The sequence below is a fragment of the Pyrus communis genome, chromosome 14 (assembly GCF_041283825.1).
Source record: "Pyrus communis isolate YQ-2024b chromosome 14, ASM4128382v1, whole genome shotgun sequence".
Lineage (NCBI taxonomy): Eukaryota > Viridiplantae > Streptophyta > Magnoliopsida > Rosales > Rosaceae > Pyrus > Pyrus communis.
In genome coordinates this window covers 12861225-12881298 of record NC_142578.1, presented here as the reverse complement: position 1 = coordinate 12881298, position 20074 = coordinate 12861225, and the positions used below count along the sequence as shown (strand labels likewise).

The 20074-nt window shown below is 37.8% G+C and overlaps 2 protein-coding genes across 3 annotated transcripts; one reads left to right on the top strand and one right to left on the bottom strand.

Annotated features, from left to right (window-relative positions):
- Positions 1-2031: 2031 nt before the first annotated feature.
- LOC148691256 (uncharacterized) lies at positions 2032-3168 on the bottom strand. The gene is made up of 2 exons (XM_088683966.1): positions 2705-3168; positions 2032-2484 (listed from the first exon to the last, which is right to left on the bottom strand). The coding sequence occupies exons 1-2, from the start codon at positions 2987-2989 to the stop codon at positions 2032-2034; spliced, it is 738 nt and encodes a 245-aa protein (XP_088540092.1). The 5' UTR covers positions 2990-3168.
- A 6404-nt stretch (positions 3169-9572) lies between these two features.
- On the top strand, positions 9573-13566 carry LOC137712776 (DEAD-box ATP-dependent RNA helicase 38). 2 transcript variants are annotated; one of them, XM_068451936.2, is made up of 8 exons: positions 9573-9995; positions 10161-10454; positions 10669-10896; positions 11271-11336; positions 11719-12123; positions 12206-12335; positions 12896-12981; positions 13246-13566. In XM_068451936.2, the coding sequence occupies exons 1-8, from the start codon at positions 9705-9707 to the stop codon at positions 13300-13302; spliced, it is 1557 nt and encodes a 518-aa protein (XP_068308037.2). In that variant the 5' UTR covers positions 9573-9704; the 3' UTR covers positions 13303-13566. The 2 variants fall into 2 exon arrangements, 1 of the variants encoding a protein (XP_068308037.2); XR_015955764.1 differs by having other exon boundaries at positions 9614-9995; positions 12885-12981.
- Positions 13567-20074: the final 6508 nt, after the last annotated feature.

Here is a 20074-nt window from a genome sequence, read left to right as displayed (position 1 = left end):
AGATAGCCAAACCCGGACGTGCGGCAAACATCGATAGAAGAAGGGAAAGACGAGGTAAAGATCTCTTGGAAGATTATTTTATTCCCAACAGCGTTTACCCTGATCATGTTTTTAGACGTCGGTTTAGAATGCAACGAAGTTTGTTCGCTAAAATCATGAGTGATGTTTGCAACCATAATCCATATTTTGTGCAAAAAAGGATGCTTTTCATGTTCTAGGTCTTCTTCCTGAGCAAAAAATTACGGCTGCCTTGCGAATGCTTGCATATGGAGCATCTGCAGATCAAGTGGATGAGATCGCAAGGATGGGAAAAACAACAGTTCTGGAGTCCCTGATGCGGTTTTGCTCTGCAATTGAAGCCCTCTACACCAATGAGTACCTTCGGCAACCCACAACAAGGGACATGCGAAGGCTTCTGAGGAAGGGTGAGATGCGAGGCTTTCCTGGCATGATTGGAAGCATCGACTGCATGCACTGGACATGGAAAAACTATCCAAGTGCATGTCAAGGAGCTTATGGCGACAGAAAAGGAGCCAAAAGCATCATTCTAGAAGCGGTGGCTTCTTTTGATACATGGATTTGGCATGCTTTTTTTGGTGTTCCAGGAGCTCAGAATGACCTAAACGTCCTTGCCCAATCTCCAGTGTTTGACGAACTGCTACAAGGGCGTGGGCCGAGATGCACATATTGGGTTAATGGTAATAAATACGAGGGACCATACTACCTTGCAGATGGTATTTACCCAAGGTGGTCAACATTTGTCAAAACAGTGCCACACCCGCAGAGTGAAAAAGAGAAACACTTCGCAAAGTGTCAAGAAGGGTGTAGGAAGGATGTCGAGCGTTGTTTTGGTATCCTGCAAGCTCGTTGGGCCATTGTCAGGGCTGCAGCTAGAATGTTTGATGTCGAGGCTCTTCGATCCATCATGATGACGTGTATTATTCTCCACAACATGATTGTTGAAGACGAGTATGATTATGATGCCGTCGATGAATACGAGCCGGATCCGATGAACAACTCAAGAACACAAATCTACTAGGCTCATGACCGGACCGAAGATCCCGTGCAACACGAGCCGTTGGAACGGGATGGACGTTACAATGAATTGATCGTTCAACGATACACTTCATTGCAAGAGCCATACTGGCACATAGCCCGCCAGAATGACTTGATTGACCATCAGTGGAGATTGCACGAAGGCGAAGATAATTAAAATAAGGCTTGTGGTTGAAGAATAAAGTGTATTGTTTTTTAAGTAATCTTATTTAGTGTGTTTGCTTTTTTTTATAAGTTTAAATGGTGAGGTTATGTAATTTTATTTGGTGTTTTAAGTTTAAATGGTGAGGTTATGTAATTTTAAGTTTAAATGGTGTTTTATGTAATTTTAGGGCAAGTGTTTTAAGTTTACATAAGAAATTAAATAAAGTTCTAAAAATAAATAAGAAATTACTTAAGAAATTAAATAAAGTTCTAAAAGTAAATAAGAAATTACATAAGAAATTATATAAAGTTCTAAAAATAAATAAGAAATTACATAAGAAATTAAATAAAGTTCTAAAAGTAAATAAGAAATTACATAAGAAATTATATAAAGTTCTAAAAATAAATAAGAAATTACATAAGAAATTAAATAAAGTTCTAAAAGTAAATAAGAAATTACATAACAAATTAAATAAAGTTCTAAAAATAAATAAGAAATTACATAAGAAATTAAATAAAGTTCTAAAAATAAATAAGAAATTACATAAGAAATTAAATAAAGTCTGTGGAGTTAGGATATGTGGTGCTAGGATCTTGGTTGCAAGGATTTCTGTAGCTGGAACCCCCTTGACTTGTTTCGGCATCTCTTGCACGCCTCCTTCGCACGACATCTCTTTTTTCTGAAGTCCAAAAATATTTTGAATTCGGAGACAGTCCTACTAGAGACTTGTTCATAGTGTCACGATCTGTTTGAGCCATCATTTCTTCTCTAAGCATCTCATTCTCTTGATGAAGTGCTTCTCTAATCATCTCGTTCTCTCGATTAACTATTTATCTTTGTCTCTCAGCCGCCGCATCACGAGCCTCAGTAGCTGCAATAATTGCTGCCATATCTCTAGCTTTTTCCTCATCTCTAGCCTTTTCCCATGCCATGTTCAGTTCACCTTGACGAGTAAGTTCCTCCATATATTTAGTGTAGTCATTTTTGGAAGAACTACCTTTTTTCTTTGATGCCTTTTTACCTTGAGGCCTGAGGGACTGACGAGTCGGTTGGGTCTCTGGCACTTGTTCAGGCGTCCCTTCCGTGTCTTCAAATGTGTTGGCTTCTTGTTCGGCTGTGTCTGCTTCTGGCGAACTGTGTAGACCCATACCGTGCATGACAACTTCTGGACCGGTTGCCACAATTTTGTATTTAGGGCAATCTTTGACAATTTGCCAACATTCCCATTTGTTGAATGATTTGTTATGGTTCTTTGCATTGTAGAATGCTTGTGCTTGTAGTGTCTATAAAAATGTGGGATAAGATAGTATTAAAAAATACGGGTGTAACACAAATAAATAAATTAAAATATTGATGGACGTGGAATGCATATAAATTACATAAGAAATTACATAGAAATTACATAAAATATTGATGGGCGTGGAATGCATATTACATAAAAATTACATAAATTAAAATATTGATGTGGGTGGAATGCATATAAATAAATAAAAATATTGTTACCTCATCCGCTAAACTTGTCCCACTACGCAGATTACCAGAAGCATGAGAGAGGGCGTTTTTCCAACAAGTAAAGGATGCGTTGAGTTTTTTCGAACGACCTTGAAGACCTTGACTAGATCTGGCATCTTTTCCATGTACATCTTTTCCATGTACATCGTTGAACGATTTCGTAATTTTACTCCACATTTCTCGCTTATCCATCTCATTACCCGTAATCGGGTCATGAGTAGTGCGAACCCAACATTCACACAACGTAACATCTTCACTGAGCTTCCACGAACTCATTTTTTTCTCTCAAAGTGTACAAAATATTCAAATGTAGAAAGTGTAGAAAGTGTAGAAAATATTGAAATGTGGTGTAAGGTGGAAGATGAGGGTTAGGTATTTATAGAAAAAAAAAATTAATTTTTTAAAATTTTTCTGTATTTTTTAAAAAAATTTTGACATTTTTTAATTAATTTTTAATAAATTTTAATGTTGTAATTAATCTGGACCGTTGGATTTGAAAAATAATCAAATCCAACAGCCAACACACCGCCACGTGGCCAACGGTCAAATTTCTGACCGTTGGGCCTTTTTTTTTAAATTTTTGGTGAAAAAAACGTGGACCGTTGATCTGTGATCGGACGGTCCAATTTAAAAGTGAAATTTAAATTTTTTTTACCGTTGGAAATCCAACGGCCTACAAAAACTAGCCGTTGGAAATCCAACGGCTCTGAGGAGGGCCACGTAGCCCTTTCACAGACTCAGTCCACTTGCCCTGCACCGCGGGCCCCACTGCCTGCAGACGCTGTCGGCTACTCGCCATCTCCACCGCGTGTTGTGCACGCGCCAAGAAACAGACCGGCCTCTGGGTCTGTCCATTTTGGGCTGGGCTGTTGACTGGCACGGGCTGGGTGCCAGTCAATTTTGCGGGCTGGAGCTCATTCCCTGCATGCCGGGCTGTTTTCTTCACTTGGTGCCAGTCAATTGGTGCTGGGCTGGAGTTGCTCTAATGGACTAAACGAGATTCTACAAGGTTGTATTTAATCCTATCATATTTTTTCACGTGTCTTGACATATTTGGATAGTGATGGCTGATACGAACGCACAGGTGCAAACGTAATGTAATTTGGAGTTATACAAAGATTTTACGAACCTTTGAACATTGAGGGTATTTTGGTAATTTGACATTTGCAACACATGTTGCTTTTCGGGCCAATGGTAGTATGCCACGTGGGACCCAGTGAGGAGTCCCTAATCTTTTGGAACTATTTCCCTCTCATTTTCTTTCCTGGGACTTTTTTCTCCCACCTCACTTCGAGCTCTCTTTTCTACACGTGAACACCACACCACCTCCACCTCCACCTCCACCTCCCAAGTTTGTGTCGATTTGGTCAACCAAACCACTACCCACACTTCTCTATAGTCCCTAAGAACTTGATTATGACATTTATTCCCTGAAAATCCGTGCATAAACACAATTCCCAGAATACGTTTTGGAGTTGTGACTTTCTTGTCAATTTCAGGACATCTTTGGTCACATTTGTCACTCCAAATAGGTAGAAATGTATTCTCCTCCTTCCTAGGTTCATTTCCATATAAAGATCATTAAATTCGGTTAAAAATGACAAAGTTATGGACGTTCAAAGTTTATCTAGTTTCCCGGTGAACTTCCCTAGTTTTCAGCGACAAGTCGCCTTTCAAGCCATTTTCCAGCCACCTTTGGTCACTATTTGGCTTCCAAACAGTATAAATATGTTCTACTATTCTCTAGCTTCGTTTTGGTATATTATGGGTCGAATTTGGTTGAGAATCGAAGAAGATATGAGCATTTAAAAAAATACCCAGTTTCTAGCCAACTATGCTGAATCCAGGTCGACTGACCTGCTACCCATTTGACCGGACCCAATTGCATAACCCAAATTGGAATATTACATGAAATATTCTATTGGCCTTAGGGGGATATTTTGTCGACTTGACCATTGACTTTTTCGAGATTCAGCTCAGGACCTCTCTTAAAGTTTTTCAATGTCCCGAATCTATCTTTGACATTTGTTTAGTGAAATTCAAATGTTTTAATATAGTTTCATAGTTGACTGACTTGTTGAGTGCCACTTGAAATTGTCATAGGCAAATATCTGTTGAGTGCCATTGCTTTTTTGAGATTCAGCTCGGGACCTCTCTTAAAGTTTTTCGATGTCCCGAATCTATCTTTGACATTTGTTTAGTGAAATTCAAATGTTTTAACATAGTTTCATAGTTGACTGACTTGTTGAGTGCCACTTGAAATTGTCATGGGCAAATATCTGACCGTTGGATCGTGACCAAATTTTAATATGTTGTTCTAGAAGCATAATGAGGACCTTTGGAAATGACAGATTGGAAATTCGATATACGGATCTTCCGGATCAAGTTACATAGGGTTGTGGACCCCATCGTTGACTGTTGACCTAGGGTTGACTTTTGGTCAATGCGTTCCGAATCCTTCTAAATTGTCCTAAAGGATGTGTGCAACGTGAATTATGTGTTTTATCCATGGAATCCTGAAACAAGACTTGTGATTTTTTCTAGGCGATGGATATTTAGCCATCGATATATTCTTATTAAATGTGTTTTGACTTGTGTATTGAAAATAATTGTGAAATGTGAGGGCTAATAGTGGACTGTCAACCCATTGTCATGAGAATTTGTTGCTTCGATATTGTTTCATTTCTCGCTTTGTTGGTCCGTTCTAAATTTAGTGCTTGTGCTTTGTTTCAATCATCAAGCCTTTATCAATTGAGTAAATTGTGCGTTATTTGGTTTCTTTGAGCAATTGTCAGCTATGTTTCTTAGACTTCTGCTCGGTTCCGTTAAGTGGTCCGGAGCTGGGTTCTGTTGGAGTTCCGTTGAATGGTCCAGTTCCCTACTCCGTCTGGATTTCGTTGAGTGTTCCAGAATCGTATTCTGTTTTGGATTTTGTTGAGTTGTTCAAAATCCCTTGTATTTCACGATTCCGTTGAGTGGTCCAGAATCGTATCCACTCAGATTTCGTTGAGTGGTCCAGAATCCCTTCCACTCTGCGATTTTGTTGAGTGGTCCGGAATCCTGTTTTGTATTTTGGTCCTGTTGAATGGTCTGACACCCGATGTTATTGGATTTTGTTGAGTGGTTCGAAATCGCATTCATTGACTTCATTGATTTGTGATACTTGAAATTGTAGGCTTCGGCCAAACTGTGTCTCTCTAACCCTGCATTTCGGTGTATTGTATAAGTTATGGGTTGTGAACATTAGTGGTTTATTTTAAAAAGGCCGATGGATGACTATGTGACTTCTTCGGGATTTACGTGATTTGAATATGATTTTACGAATGATGTTTATAAGCTGTGAACGATGGATTATTCTTAATATTATCACATACGTCGAATTATTGTCACTCACATGAGTTTTGCGGCTTATCTGAATGTTGTTTGCCTGGTGCACCATTCCCACGGTGTAAGGGGCAATTGTGCAGGTTTTAGTTGATACGAGGAGTTTCAGGGTAGCATTTAGAGGTCAGAAAGCTTAAAGTGTTAGGTTACCCTTATACTTTAGGGGTAGGCAAACGGGTCCTGGACCCGTGGGTCGAGGCGAGTTAGGGGCGGGTCCATATATTTCATACACGAAATGGGGTAGGGCGGGGTGGGTCCAAATATTTGAGGACACGGGTCCTAAGCCTATACCGTATCAACACTCCAACTTTTTATTAAGTAAATCTCCACCGTCCATGCCCATTTTCCACACATATCACAATTCACAATTCACACAGGTCTCTCTCAATTTCTCGATCTCTCCCTCCATAATTCACACACCATCCACTGTTCGTTGTCGTTGTGAGTGGGAATTGCTTGTTGGTGGTTCGTCGTCAACTCCTTCCCTTAACGCCTTTCAACTCGACTGGAATTTAGGTTTGCTTTTCTGCCTGGGTGGGAATTGCTTCTCTATGGGATTTTGTAGATGCAAAACTCTTTCTGGGTTTTATGCAAAATACTTTCTATGGGACATCTCCACGGTTGATTGGTCCAAAGTAACACTTTTTGGGTTTTTTTGTGAATTGTTTTATGCCAAATGCTTTATGGGTTTATTCAAATTTTGATCAATACCATAGTACACAAATCAATACTAAATTTATTGTACTACATTACATCTCCACCTAAATTAACCCCGAACACTTCTCTCTAGATCTATTATTTTCTTTAATCATCATGATTGTTAGATTATTTTTTTATGAGAGATCAGGTTATGGATATGAAACCCATCTAATTTTGAAGCTCAGTCAGATCGTTTCTATTCTGAAAGAAAAAAAAAACCAAAATAGACCCATGGACCCGTAGGAACCGGCCCGTTTCAAACGGGCCGTGTTAGGTCCGGATCCTGTTTTCAAATTTCTTCTATTACCCGATCTGCCCCGCCCCGTTTTATTTTTAAACCGGTCTAGTTCGATCCCTCTCATTTTGGGCCCGACCTGTGCCTAGCCCTACTATACTTTTCCTTGTATAGATGTTGTGAATATTGTTAATTTTAGTTCTACTTCTTGGTTGTATTTCCTGGCATCTCCCTAAAGTCTACCGTCGCGCGTCGATATTGGACGTATGTCAAATTGAGGTGTGGCATGCAGGGTCGGCCTTGGCCTAGTGCCAGCAGGGCGACCGTCCACGGCCTCAAAAAATTGGGGCATCAAAATTATTAGGGTAGTGTATTCATATATGTTTCTGTAAGCGTCTAAATTAAAAAAAAAAATTGGTTAATTCATCAAGTAGGTCAGCTAGAGGTGTTGGTTCCGTTGTTCCTCAATAACAATGAGGGCCCATGTTCGAACTAGGGATGGGCAACAGTTATGACGAGCGGGTAACTGCGGTTATTTACCCATAACCGTTTATGTTTATACCCGTATAGCCGTTTACCTATTAGGTAATTGCATAAATGGTTATACCCATATCCATAACCATTTATAAACGGTTAACCATACCCATAACCGTGTACCCATTCAACCATAACCGTTTACCCATTTAACCATAACCATTTACCCGTTTTTGAACTTGTTTATCTTTTTCTTTTTTTTACCCATTTACCCCTTTTTTTCATCCGTCTACATGTTTTTTTTTTCTTTTTTTTAACAACTTAAAAATCACAAAAGAAAAATTTGTCATAATTTTCTTTTTCTGACAATTAAACACCGTTATAGGTATATTTGAGCATGCATTTCCCTATTTTAATCATTTAAGTCCCCATACAATTCCAATAATTGAAATAATAGTTTACGAACGATATTTTTTTGCTACACCCAAGCAAGTCTTTAATTATAATCCATATGATTACAAAGTAGAGCTTCTAAAAATAGAAAGTAGTTATTATCTTGAATACTAGATGATTCAAAGCTCCAAATATTTCGATGGATAACTGCTATAACCGCCACCTCCAAACTTTGGAAGATTGGTTAGTACTCCCTTATAAGCATTTTCAGAAGTTGAAACATGATTCGTAAACACACAATAACCATTTCATTCTCTGTTCCTAATAGCATCAATGGCAATTGAAACATGATTTAAACCAATTCATTTCATTAGTCCAAAAACACAATAATCATGTGCGCACCGATTATTTTGTAAATGGATACCCGTTATAATCGTTATAACCGCGGAAAATTCAAAGCTCCAAAATTTTACATATATTAAATTAAATGGGTAAATGGATGCCCGTTATAACCGCGGGTAATACCCATAACCGATGGATACCTCGTTATAACCATAGATAATACCCATAACTGCCCATTTAAATTTCACGGATAAACAGTTATACCCATAACCGTTTGTTCGTTTAAACGGTTACCTATAACGGTAATGTGAACTTTAAATGGGCGGGTAACTGCGGTTACCAAGACCCATGAGTATTTTGCCCATCCCTAGTTCGAACTGTTATCAGTGCCTTTTTCTTTCTTTTTTTACTTATTTTTGTTTGATTGTGAATTTCTTTTATATACTTATGTCAAAACTTGGTTAGTTGTACAAGAGGGTTAACTAGAGGTGCTGGTGCTGCTGTGTTTTGGTAATTATGAGGTCCCTGGTTCGAATCAGTCTTATACCATTTTCTTTTTATTTTTTACTAATTTTCGTTTGATTGTTAATTTCTTTTACCTTTGATTATAATTACTAAAATTTGGTTAATTCATTCAGAAGGTTAACTAGAGGCGCATATTTTTTATATCCATTCCAATTCAAATTTAACTTTCAACAAAATAATGTATGTATGTCTTTACCAATTTAATTTGGCAAGCACAAAGATTATTCAGAAAATGAGCTCACTTTCACGCAGTTGCAAATATTTGAACTTTCACTTCTACCAAATCTACAAGGTTTTTGCTCAGAAAATTGCATTGTTAAAGTCTCGTGCTTAGACACTTTAGACGTCAAATATTGCTTGATAGACTAGTATTTTTACCATATGACAATCTTCTTTTCTTTATGATCACTTTTACAATGTAACTTTGTTTTTTTGTATATGACAAACTTATTATCCTACAAAGAAAAATACTTATTCAAATTATTGAAAATTCAAATACCTTAGAAAAAAATCACATGAAAAACATAATTTTTTTTTTTTTTTATGTGTATTGTAGGTTTGTGGGCCCCATTTTTACTTTTGCCCAAGGCCTCCAAAATGTTTAGACCGGCCCTGGTGGAATGAGGTATGACTCTAAGATGAAAAAACTTATGTAAGTTGAAAATTATGAAACTTCAGAAAAATAAATTTAAATTAAATCTTTATTTTAATTTTTTTTGGTTACAGAATTTACTATAAGAAATTAATTTTGTAGAAATTATACCGCGTTACTATTAAGCTAGTCCACTCAGTGCGTCACTGTTAAGCTAAGCTAAGCTTAAGCTAGTCCCCCGATTAAACCCGACACCTGTATAAACCTCGCGGAGTGGAACACATGCCTCCAACTTTCTCTCTCTCTCGACTCGACCGATCCATAAGATCTCTCTTTAATCTCACGAAATGGCTGAGACCGCCGCCCCCGCCGCTGTCACATCGACCGTAGAACCCGCGGCGCCATCAGGAAACAAGTCCTCTCCCGAGGCTTCTACCACCGCTCCTCGGCCGGCGGAGAAGCCTGGGAAGCCGGAGACAAAACGATGGGCCGACGAAGAGGACGACCCTCCGGAGGAGCCCGAGAAGAAAGACGACGCTCCGGCGCTGTCTACTTCGGAACCGGAGGTAAACCTTGCCGAATTGAAGATTACCGAGAACAAGTTCCTCGACGACCCCGAAGACTCCAATATCAGTGCCGTACGATCTCCCTTTCTCTCTCTCTGTATATATATATATATATATATATATATATATTTTTGAAATCTTCAATTCTTAGTGTCAATTAGGGTTTTTGACGCAAATTTAGTAGGGCTAAGATTATTTGTTGATTTTATTCATAATTGGGGATTGAATTTGACTTAGGTTATGGCCGGTGACACGCCGTACACGTCGGCGAGTAGTTTCGAGGATCTGAATCTGTCGCCGGACGTACTGAAGGGCTTGTATGTTGAGATGCAATTCAAAAAGCCGAGCAAAATCCAGGCAATCACTTTGCCAATGATTTTGACCCCGCCCTACAAAGATCTTATTGCTCAGGCGCATAATGGTTCGGGCAAAACCACTTGTTTCGTGCTTGGGATGCTCAGCCGTATCGATCCCAATATCAAAGCTCCTCAGGCGCTCTGCATTTGCCCCACCAGAGAGTTGGCCATTCAGGTCAAGTTTCGTTCTTTGCTTTGATTCTTGCTCCATTTTGTTTTCGTTTTTTGTTTTTTTTTTTAATTTGAATGCAAAATATTGGGTAAATCATATGAAAGTTTACTTTGAAGATGTCGTTTTTTGTGTGCGTCCGTGTCCGTGTGTGTAGAAATTTAATAAAACTAAGCTTTTTGAGAGCATGAGATTTGATGTTGTTAATTGAATGCGGCAGAATCTCGAGGTTCTTCAGAAGATGGGGAAGTATACAGGGATAACTGCAGAGTGTGCTATCCCAACAGATAGGACAAGTTCTACCTCGGCGCAATCCAGGCCACCAGTATCGGCACAAATTGTGATTGGAACTCCTGGTACGATTAAGAGATTAATGTCGACGAAAAAAATCGGTGTGAGCCGTGTCAAGATTCTTGTTTTCGACGAGGCTGATCACATGCTTGCTGAGGTAATTGTGTGCTTGCATATATGAGGAATTTTAAAAGTTCTCACCTTGGATTCTTTGCTGTTGTTGTTGTTCATTGTATGGGATTAAATGTTGAAAGAATGTCAACATAATTATTTGATAAGAAACAAAATGAGCCTCAGGGATGATATAGACCAAAGGTCGTTTTTTGATTGGCTGATGTGATATGAACAGAGTGGGATTTTAAGAGTCAAAATTGGTTGAGCATGAGTCCTCTGAGCATCCCTCACTGTGTTTCTCTTCGAGCATTAAGTGCTGTTGTACAATCTAGGGCATTATGTTGTCTTGGGATGTGCAAAGATTTATTCTTTTTTAGCATGCATTGTTGATCTTGTTTGCAAAATGTTTTTCTGCAGGATGGCTTTAAGGATGACTCTTTGAGGATAATGAATGACATAAAGAGATATAGCTCTCACTGCCAGGTACGTTGAATAATGTTTAAATTTGTATTGCACCGAGATTTAACGTATGTCATTGTTTCTGTATGTGTTTCCTTCCATGATTTCGTTAACGTTTTTTTTTTTTTTTTTTTTCGAGGTTATGAAACAAGTTTTGGAACTAGTTCTCTTTTTATTCAACTACTTCTGGACTGTTAATGTTGTGGTTGGATCTCTTTAGTATTGATGATAAACGTTAGTGGTATTAGAAACAAAAGAATGGTTGTAGTGGCTGAATTTACCACTGTTTGAATGTTTGGGTGATTAAATTATTGGTTTATGTCTGTACTTTGTAGAATATTACCTTAAAATATAATTATTTGTATGGAGTGGGATTGACTGCCTTCTTATGTAACATTTGCTTCAGGTGCTTTTGTTTTCTGCTACATTTAATGAAAAAGTCACGAACTTTGTTTCAAAAGTGATCAAAGGTGGTGGTAACCAACTCTTTGTAAAGAAAGAAGAGCTATCTTTGGAGGCTGTAAAGCAGTACAAGGTGTACTGTCCTGATGAATTGGCAAAGATTGACGTCATCAAAAGTAAAATATTTGAACTGGGAGAGAAATTGGGGCAGAGAATTATATTTGTACGGACAAAAAATAGTGCAAGAATGTTACATCAGCAACTTGTACAAGATGGTTATGCAGTTACTACTATTCAAGGTGCCCTCAATGCTGAAGATAGAGACAAAATAGTCAAGGAGTTCAAAGATGGTTTAACCCAAGTTCTTATATCAACTGACCTACTCGCTCGAGGATTTGATCAACAGCAGGTGCCCTCACTTTCCCTCTATTCTTTTCCCCCCTTTACATGCCTTACAAGAGTTACATGCTAACTTGATGCGTTTTTTGTAGATTAATTGTGTTGTCAATTATGACCTTCCAATCAAATATAGAGAGGGCCCAAGGACACGTGATCCTCCCGAACCTGATTATGAGGTGTACTTGCATAGAATTGGAAGGGCGGGACGTTTTGGTCGCAAGGGTAAGTTCTCATTCTGAAATCTTTCTTTTGGTGTGATTTTTCCCCATATATATTTTGGCTCTTTCCATGTACTAATATAGTTGTCAGTTTGGTTTATGTGCTACTTGGGCCAGATTTTTTTCAAGTACATTTTCCCTTGAAATGTGCTGGGATCATGTATGCTGTACATCCGCACATTTAAGTAGATTCATAATAGCTATTTTATGGATCGGTTTGGTTTATGTGCTACTTGGGCCAGATTTGGCTGTGTAGAGTTACAATACCGGTACAGGTCATGTTCTGAAGCATTAGTTTCAATCCTATGCCTTACATTACTTTACTGGCTTTAGAAAGCTTTATGCAACACTTCTACAAAACACTAGTGGTCCCCGGAATTTCTTTAGAAGAGCTACCCCTATCCAGTCCATCCCGTTCGCTTCATCATGCTTCAATGAAGAGAAGGAAAAAACCATAGCTATTACCATATATTAATTGAGCTAGTATACAGATATTACAGTGCTATGTCGATTTGGAGCTGAAATGAAAAGGTTGTCTAAGGGTGTGTATAAGTTATTGTGCAGGGGCTGTGTTTAACTTGATTTGCGGTGATTGGGATGAATTGACCATGTCAAAGATTGAGCAGTATTTTAACTCTCCAGTAACAGAGGTAACAATCTTGCGCCTCATCATACTTTAGTTTTTGATTTGAAGATGCAAGCACCTCATCCTACTTTAACATTGAAAAGCTCATGGAAAACTGAGTCCTGGCTCTCGATATTTTGACAAAAAAGTTGAAACCTTTCTAGTCTGTTCTTTCTGTACAGAACTTTGACGTTGTGGTCTCAATACATTATTGGAGATAAACCATAAACTATATAAATGTGATAATTTTCGCATTATCTTATTGATTTTCTTGCCCCTTCATTTACAGGTTGAAAACACCGAAGAAGCTTTCGAAGGCGCTCTGAAAGCAGCTGGCTTACTGTAATGTAATGGGCCTACGCAGGAATTAGAACCACCAGTTTTGGGAAAGGGAAAGAGGTGAAAGCGTTGTAGCGGAGAGCATATCTTACGAAGAATTTTGTTATTTATTTGATTTTCTTTCTGGACCTCCGGAGATGCTTGATGGGTTCGTTTTATAGTCTGTAAATTCACTATTATTTCATTGCAAAATATTCTCTCATTCTTGTTAGTTTGTGCCATGTTTGTATGAAGTGATTGTGATAAATCATTTGGCGAGTTTGGTGCTTGACCCAATTTGTTTGATACGTTTCTAGTGGAGTTTCGTCGTCAATGAAACGCAGAAATTTTCGATTGATCTCTACATATCGAAATGAAGAAATAAAGAAACTCGATATCAATGAAAGCTCGTATGTTACAAAACCTTGTCGTCTAGGTTTGGCATTGGAAACCTTAATATTGCCGCAATGCCAGTCTCAGCCAGCACCATACTAGACACAGGCTTTGCAAAAAACATGAATGCCTACCCTCCCGCCTCTTTCACCGACTTCACCAGCCCTCCATGCTTATGCCTTGTCGCAACCTCCTCGCTCACAAACACCTCATCTGTGATCAACAGTGTCTCAATGGCCATCAACTCTGCGTGATTCCACGTTTGGCACCGTAACACACTCTATCCGAGTTACTCGTTACCATGTCCGAAAAATCCTTACAAGCGCTGATCTCCATCACCATCTTGGTGTCCCGGATCAAGTTCTTCACCACATTCTCATGCAAAACCTCACAGAAATGTTGCCATTGCCCGTATTATCAACTCGAAGTGTTGCCACAACCCCCGTATTTTGTCGTGTCGCATATTCTTAGCCATTTTCAACTATGGTCCTATTCTTCCTCTTTGCATCACCATTTGTTGAGGAGAATAAGCCACAGTGTTGTCTTTCAAGTCCCAAATCCTCACAAAAGTTTTGAAACTCCAATAAAGTGTACTGTTCACCTCTGTCACTTCTCTACTAAATGCTTCTCTATGCTGCTTTCCTGCTACACATCCTTCACAAACTACATTTGATTTTCTTAGTTCAGTTAAGCTATGCACCATTTCCTCATCTGCTAGAATCTGCAAACTTTGGAAATTCAAATGATCAAACATCTTGTGCCATTCCCAAACATCTTATTCAATTGTAACCTTCAATGCTGTTGGACTCATAGCCTTTATAATGAGAGGAAAACATCTATTTCCACTCATTATCACAGTAGTCACATGATGCTCAAGTTCTATGTCTTCAGATATTGCAACCCTGTCATCTTCAAAAAGCAGAAAATAACCATGTTGAGTCATTTGTCAACACTCAACAAGTTCTCATCTAATCTTGGAACTAGCATCACATCAAAGTACCATTCTTAGTCTCAATTACCAATGTCCCTTTCGCAATAGCTTGCACAATATGTCTATTTTCCATTTTCCATTTTAATCCTTGTAGTCACACTTCTGTCCACATTTATTAGCAATAATTCATGTGAGGTCATATGGTTACTACAACCACTATCAATGAACCAAACATGTTCATCCTTAGCAATTGATGCAAAATTGCAAGAAAAAAAAAATATAGCAGTTTCTCTTCCAACTTCCTTGGCATAGGGTACTTGTTACATTGCTTCGCTCTTGTAGTCCTTAGCATTGTGACCAAATTGGTCACATCTATGACATTTTGTCTTTCCTTTGAACCAATATTCACCAAAATGCAAGTTGCCAAATGTCCTACAACTCTCCTTAAAGCCATTAACTTTCACAACTGCATTAGTCTTCTCATTTGGTCTACAAATGCTTTTTTCTCCTTATTTCTTCCAAGGTTTCTTCATTTATGACCACTAGTCTGTAATCTATTCTTCCCTTGCACACCAAGACTACTAAGACCATATCCAACCGAAGGGTCTAGAGGGCTAGAGGGCTAAAAATAGCCTGAAAATCGTCTCCAATTGAAGGCTAGGCCAAAGGGCTCGTAGGCCCCACTGGACAAAAAAGGGCCAAAGGGCCAATCGGCCGGCCCAAAGTAGCCAACCAGCCGGCCCCGGGCTGGGCTCCCATTCAAACCTCAACAGCGAGCTGACGTCAGTTACCATTGGTTGTTGAATTTTTTTTTTTTTTTTTGGGCCAAATTTTTTTTTTAAAATTTCTAAAAAATTCTCATTTTTTCCTATAAATACCTAAGCCATTCCTACATCATTCCTCACAAGTTTTTCACCATCCTACACCATTTCAATTCTCATATTTTCTTACCTCTTCCAATAATATTTCCTTCAATTTCTTCAATAATATTTCAAATGGCTTGATCTGCAATAAAAGGTAGGGCTTGGATCTGAAAAGAAGATGAAGCTCTTTGTAGGGCTTATAGATGGGTTTCGGAAGATAGTGTGAGTGGGAGTTCTCAAACAAGTGAAGGTGTTTGAATTCGTGTGTCAAAAAAAATACTTAGAGTTTTACGAAGGCACCACTCCACCGAATACCCGAAACAACAAGAGTTGTTCAAGATTGAAGAAACATCTTCAACCAAGTTTGAATAAATGGCATCAATCACTGATAGTAGCCACAAGTAGACATGAACCCAATTACTACGATGAAGTAAGTGTTTTCACAATTTATTTTAAATATTTAATTATATTACATTTAATTTCATAAATTAATTTCCTTTAATTTTTGTAATTATATTACATTTAATTTCATAAATTAATTTCCTTTACTTTTTTTAATTATATTTTTTAGGTATGCCAAGCGGATGAATTGTATATGGAGGGCAGCTCGAAACCCTTTCAGTTTCACGGTTGTTGGGAAATTTGTAAAGGGTGGGTGTTATTTGAAGATCCACCTCAACATAGAGTAGGTCCTATGCCGGTGTTCGTTATTGCATCCTCAGCTGTAGATATGGATGAAGATGGATCTCATACCATTCAACAAACAAGGATAGAAAATCCGTCTTCGAGTGAAGGTTCCATACCTAGGGCTATGGGACGAAACAAGGCTTGAAGGTTGAAGGAAAAGGGTAAGGCAAATGATGATTACGCCGCTCAACAGGAAGTGGCGACCTCATTGCGATTAATGGCGAAGCAAAATGCTTTTGCCGCGAAAGAAAGGAACCGTAGGCATGAAGAACTGGCCAAACAAATACAAGAAGAGAGATGATAAGTATATGGAAAGGAACACTTTGAATTACACTCCAATGAGTAAGGCCTATTTTGATCGTTAAAAAAAAGAAATTATAACCCGACGGCAGTTGTTTACCTCTGACCATACTCCTATAATGGCGAATGATGAAGATAATGTTGATTATGGATATTAAATTTAAGTTGTTGTAGTTTTTAAATTTAACTTGTAGTTTTTAAATATAAGTTGTAGTTTTTAAATTTCAGTTGTTGTAGTTTTTAAATTTAAATAATAAATTATATTTGGCTCTATGGCCCTTTGGCCCTCGGTTAGAGACGGTTTTTTGTGACAGGGTTAAAATGAGCCCTATGACCCTTTGGCCCTCCATTGGAGATGGTAAGAAATATGGTCCTGCATTGTTCATTAAAATATTAATTTCTTGGAGGACCATATGGCTAAAACGAGCCATCTGGCCAGCCTTCAGTTGGAGATGGCCTAAAGACTCTCTCAGTCACCTCACTTATCTTTAGACCATCTCCAATGGTGACCTAAAACCTAAAAATATTTAGCCCAGAAAATTTAGGTTTTTTAGCCCAGAAACAGCTTTTCTACTCCAACCATTCTGGCTTAAAATTTTAGCCCCAGATTATCAAAGAATGAATTAAGGCTATTTTTTTTAAATTAACATTTAAAAAAAAAAATATGTAGACTATCCTAAATTAATTTTATGAACATTTTAACCTAAAAATATTTAAATTCCGATAAATTTTGAAAAATCACTAAATCAATACATGAAAATCAAGATAAACCACATAAACTTAATACCAACAACATTTAATAAACCACATAAACTTAAAAAATAAAAAAGACAATTAATAAACCACATAAACTTAAAAAATAAAAAAAACAATTAATAAACTACATAAACTTAATACAATCGAAAACTCATAGACTACATAAACTTAATAATGATATTCACCATTTTAAGTTAAATAATTTTTTAAAATTATTCTAGCCGTTGGATTTAAATTTGGACCGTTAGATCTTTTTTTTACCTTTATATTTAATTATATTTGATCTAAGCCGTTGGATTCAATAAATACATAAATATAAAACTAAAAAATAAAAAAAGTAGTCGTTGGATCCATTTAACATCACCATTCAATTACAAAAAGCAGCCTAACGACTACTTTTTGCTTTGAAACGTGAGGGAACAACCCCACGTGGGGTTGTTGTTTGGCAGACAGTTGGTGGGGCCCATTTTCTTTTGTGGCTTAAATCTGGGCTGGTATTTGACCCTCAAATGAGTTTTAGGTTTTAGGTTAATTTTAGGTCATGGGTTGGAGTAGTTTTTTTTGGGGGGGGGGGGGGGGGGGGGGGCGGGGGAAGGGAAATTTTAGGTTATAGTCATTGTTGGAAATGGTCTTAGAGTGCCTAATTAATCTTAGCTCAGATCCCTTCCGTGTGTCTACAATCTCAATGGGATTAATTCCACTAACCTTCTTAGTCCCTTCTAGTACAGACACAATGTTATCATATTGTGGAGTAAGACTAATCAATACCTTCTCTACAATTCTCTTGTTAGATAGATCTTCACCATACATTTTCAATTGATTAATCAATCCAAACAACATAGTTACATAATTAGACAATTCTTCACCATTTCTCATTCTAGCATATTCAAAATCACGACGGATATCTTGAAGTTTCACAGTCATGACCTGTGAGTCACCCTTGTACTCCTGCTTCAAGACATCCTATGCTTCCTTTGCTGTTTCTTGATTGGCGACCTTAGAAAAAATATCATCGGACACATCACCTTGAAACAATCCCAGTGCCCTTGCATCTCTTGCAATGAGATCATGGATTACGATTTGCTTGTTCTCTGAGGCTTCTTCATCAATATCCTCTGGAAGGTTGACTACTACAAATTTTCACAGATTGTAGGATTTGAAAAATATCTTCATCCTAATGCATCAGAAGTCATAGTTGACTTTAGTGAAGATCAGAGCTCAAAGCTAAGCTCCAGATCCAACCATTTCTTATTGTGATTCAATTGAGTTCTTCGTTGAAAACCCAAAAACCAAAATCCTAGATCCACGCCCCTTGATTCAAATCGAACCAAGCTCTAAGGCCATGTTAGTGATTTGAGTCCGTATATTTCAAATTTGAGTGATTGTTAGCTACTAGAAATCAAAGAGAATTTGATCTGCAAGTTGCAGAGTGTAGGTTGGAGATGAAGGGAAAAAACAAAATACAAAACGTTTATTTGAATATGCGTTGAATTCTATTGCATTCAGTTACAACATCAACCGAAGACTGTGTGAGAAAATATAGCCGTTGCTATCTCGCACCTCAGACAAGTGAGTTGCACATGGACAACTCAAACACATCAGCTGCTCAATTACAAATGTTTTAGTCCTAGTCATCTATTACAACTAAGAACAATTGCAAAGTATGAACAACATGAACTAAGAAATCTAGAACACCAAAGTTCTTCAGCCTTCAATTTTTCATTCCATCTGCAACAATCTCCAACTCCTTATTCCTCTCGATCTACAGGTATGAAACAACCCCGTCTGGACGTACTAGTTGACGGTGGCGTTTTCCCTGGACCCGCACCATAGAGGAGTCTTTCTGGTAATCAATGGCGGCGATCGAGATTCCGGGGGTTAACCGGAAGCTCTTGTTCTTGGGCGACCTGTGTTTACTTTTTCGGGTCGTGGTTGTGGTGATGACGTCGCCATGGGCGATAAGGTTGTAGACGACCGGGATCTTGACCATTCCATGACGACGTTGTTATCGTTCAAAAGCTTAATGATTGATAAATCGTTAACTACCAACTAATTAACTAAAGGCCCTTGAAGCTTCTATTTTTCAAACAAAAACCCACCTAATTTTAAACATTCAAATAAATCACAAATTAGTGGAGATTAATCTTCGAGCTTCATCTTCTAAATTCATGATTTGGTACACTCAGGTGGTTTTTCCATTTTCTTCGAGCTTAATCTTCTAAAATTAATGGAGATTCGGGTCGGGGTCTGAATTTGATTAGGATTTTACCATAATTAACTTACGAATTTATTAGGAGCAGGTTACGTTAGTTACTTGCGGTTTAAGTAACTTTCAATTGCTAAGTTCCAGTTTATGTTGGAATTTTTCTCCTATTGCTATTTGGATTCAGTGGCCCTACATGTTTGATCCCCTTCTTTTCAAAACTTTGACGAAAAACTTTGTAACTTACAAATGTTACACTCTTGATATTTTCGTAGATAAACAATCAAGTTAACTACTATTTTTGTATCATGTATTTGTTATACATATATCTTTATCTTTCAAGCACGTACATGTTGATGTTATGCGGGCTAGTTTTTCTTACTACATCTGTTAATCTATTTACTATTGATTTCACCCACTTAGTGCTATGTCAAAAAAACAAGAGTTAACTTAACGGTTAGACTAATAAATAAACCAATAGCATAAGGATTTGTAAATTTAAACTTTATGTTTGACAAATATATAACTAGGGCAGTGCAAAGTGTGACTGGAGTGAAAAAATTACAAAAATGCTACCATTCGCCAACCAATTGTGTTGAAGCAAATGTATGAATAAAAAAAACTGTATGTAAATTATTCACAAATCATATTCAGATTATTTATCAAT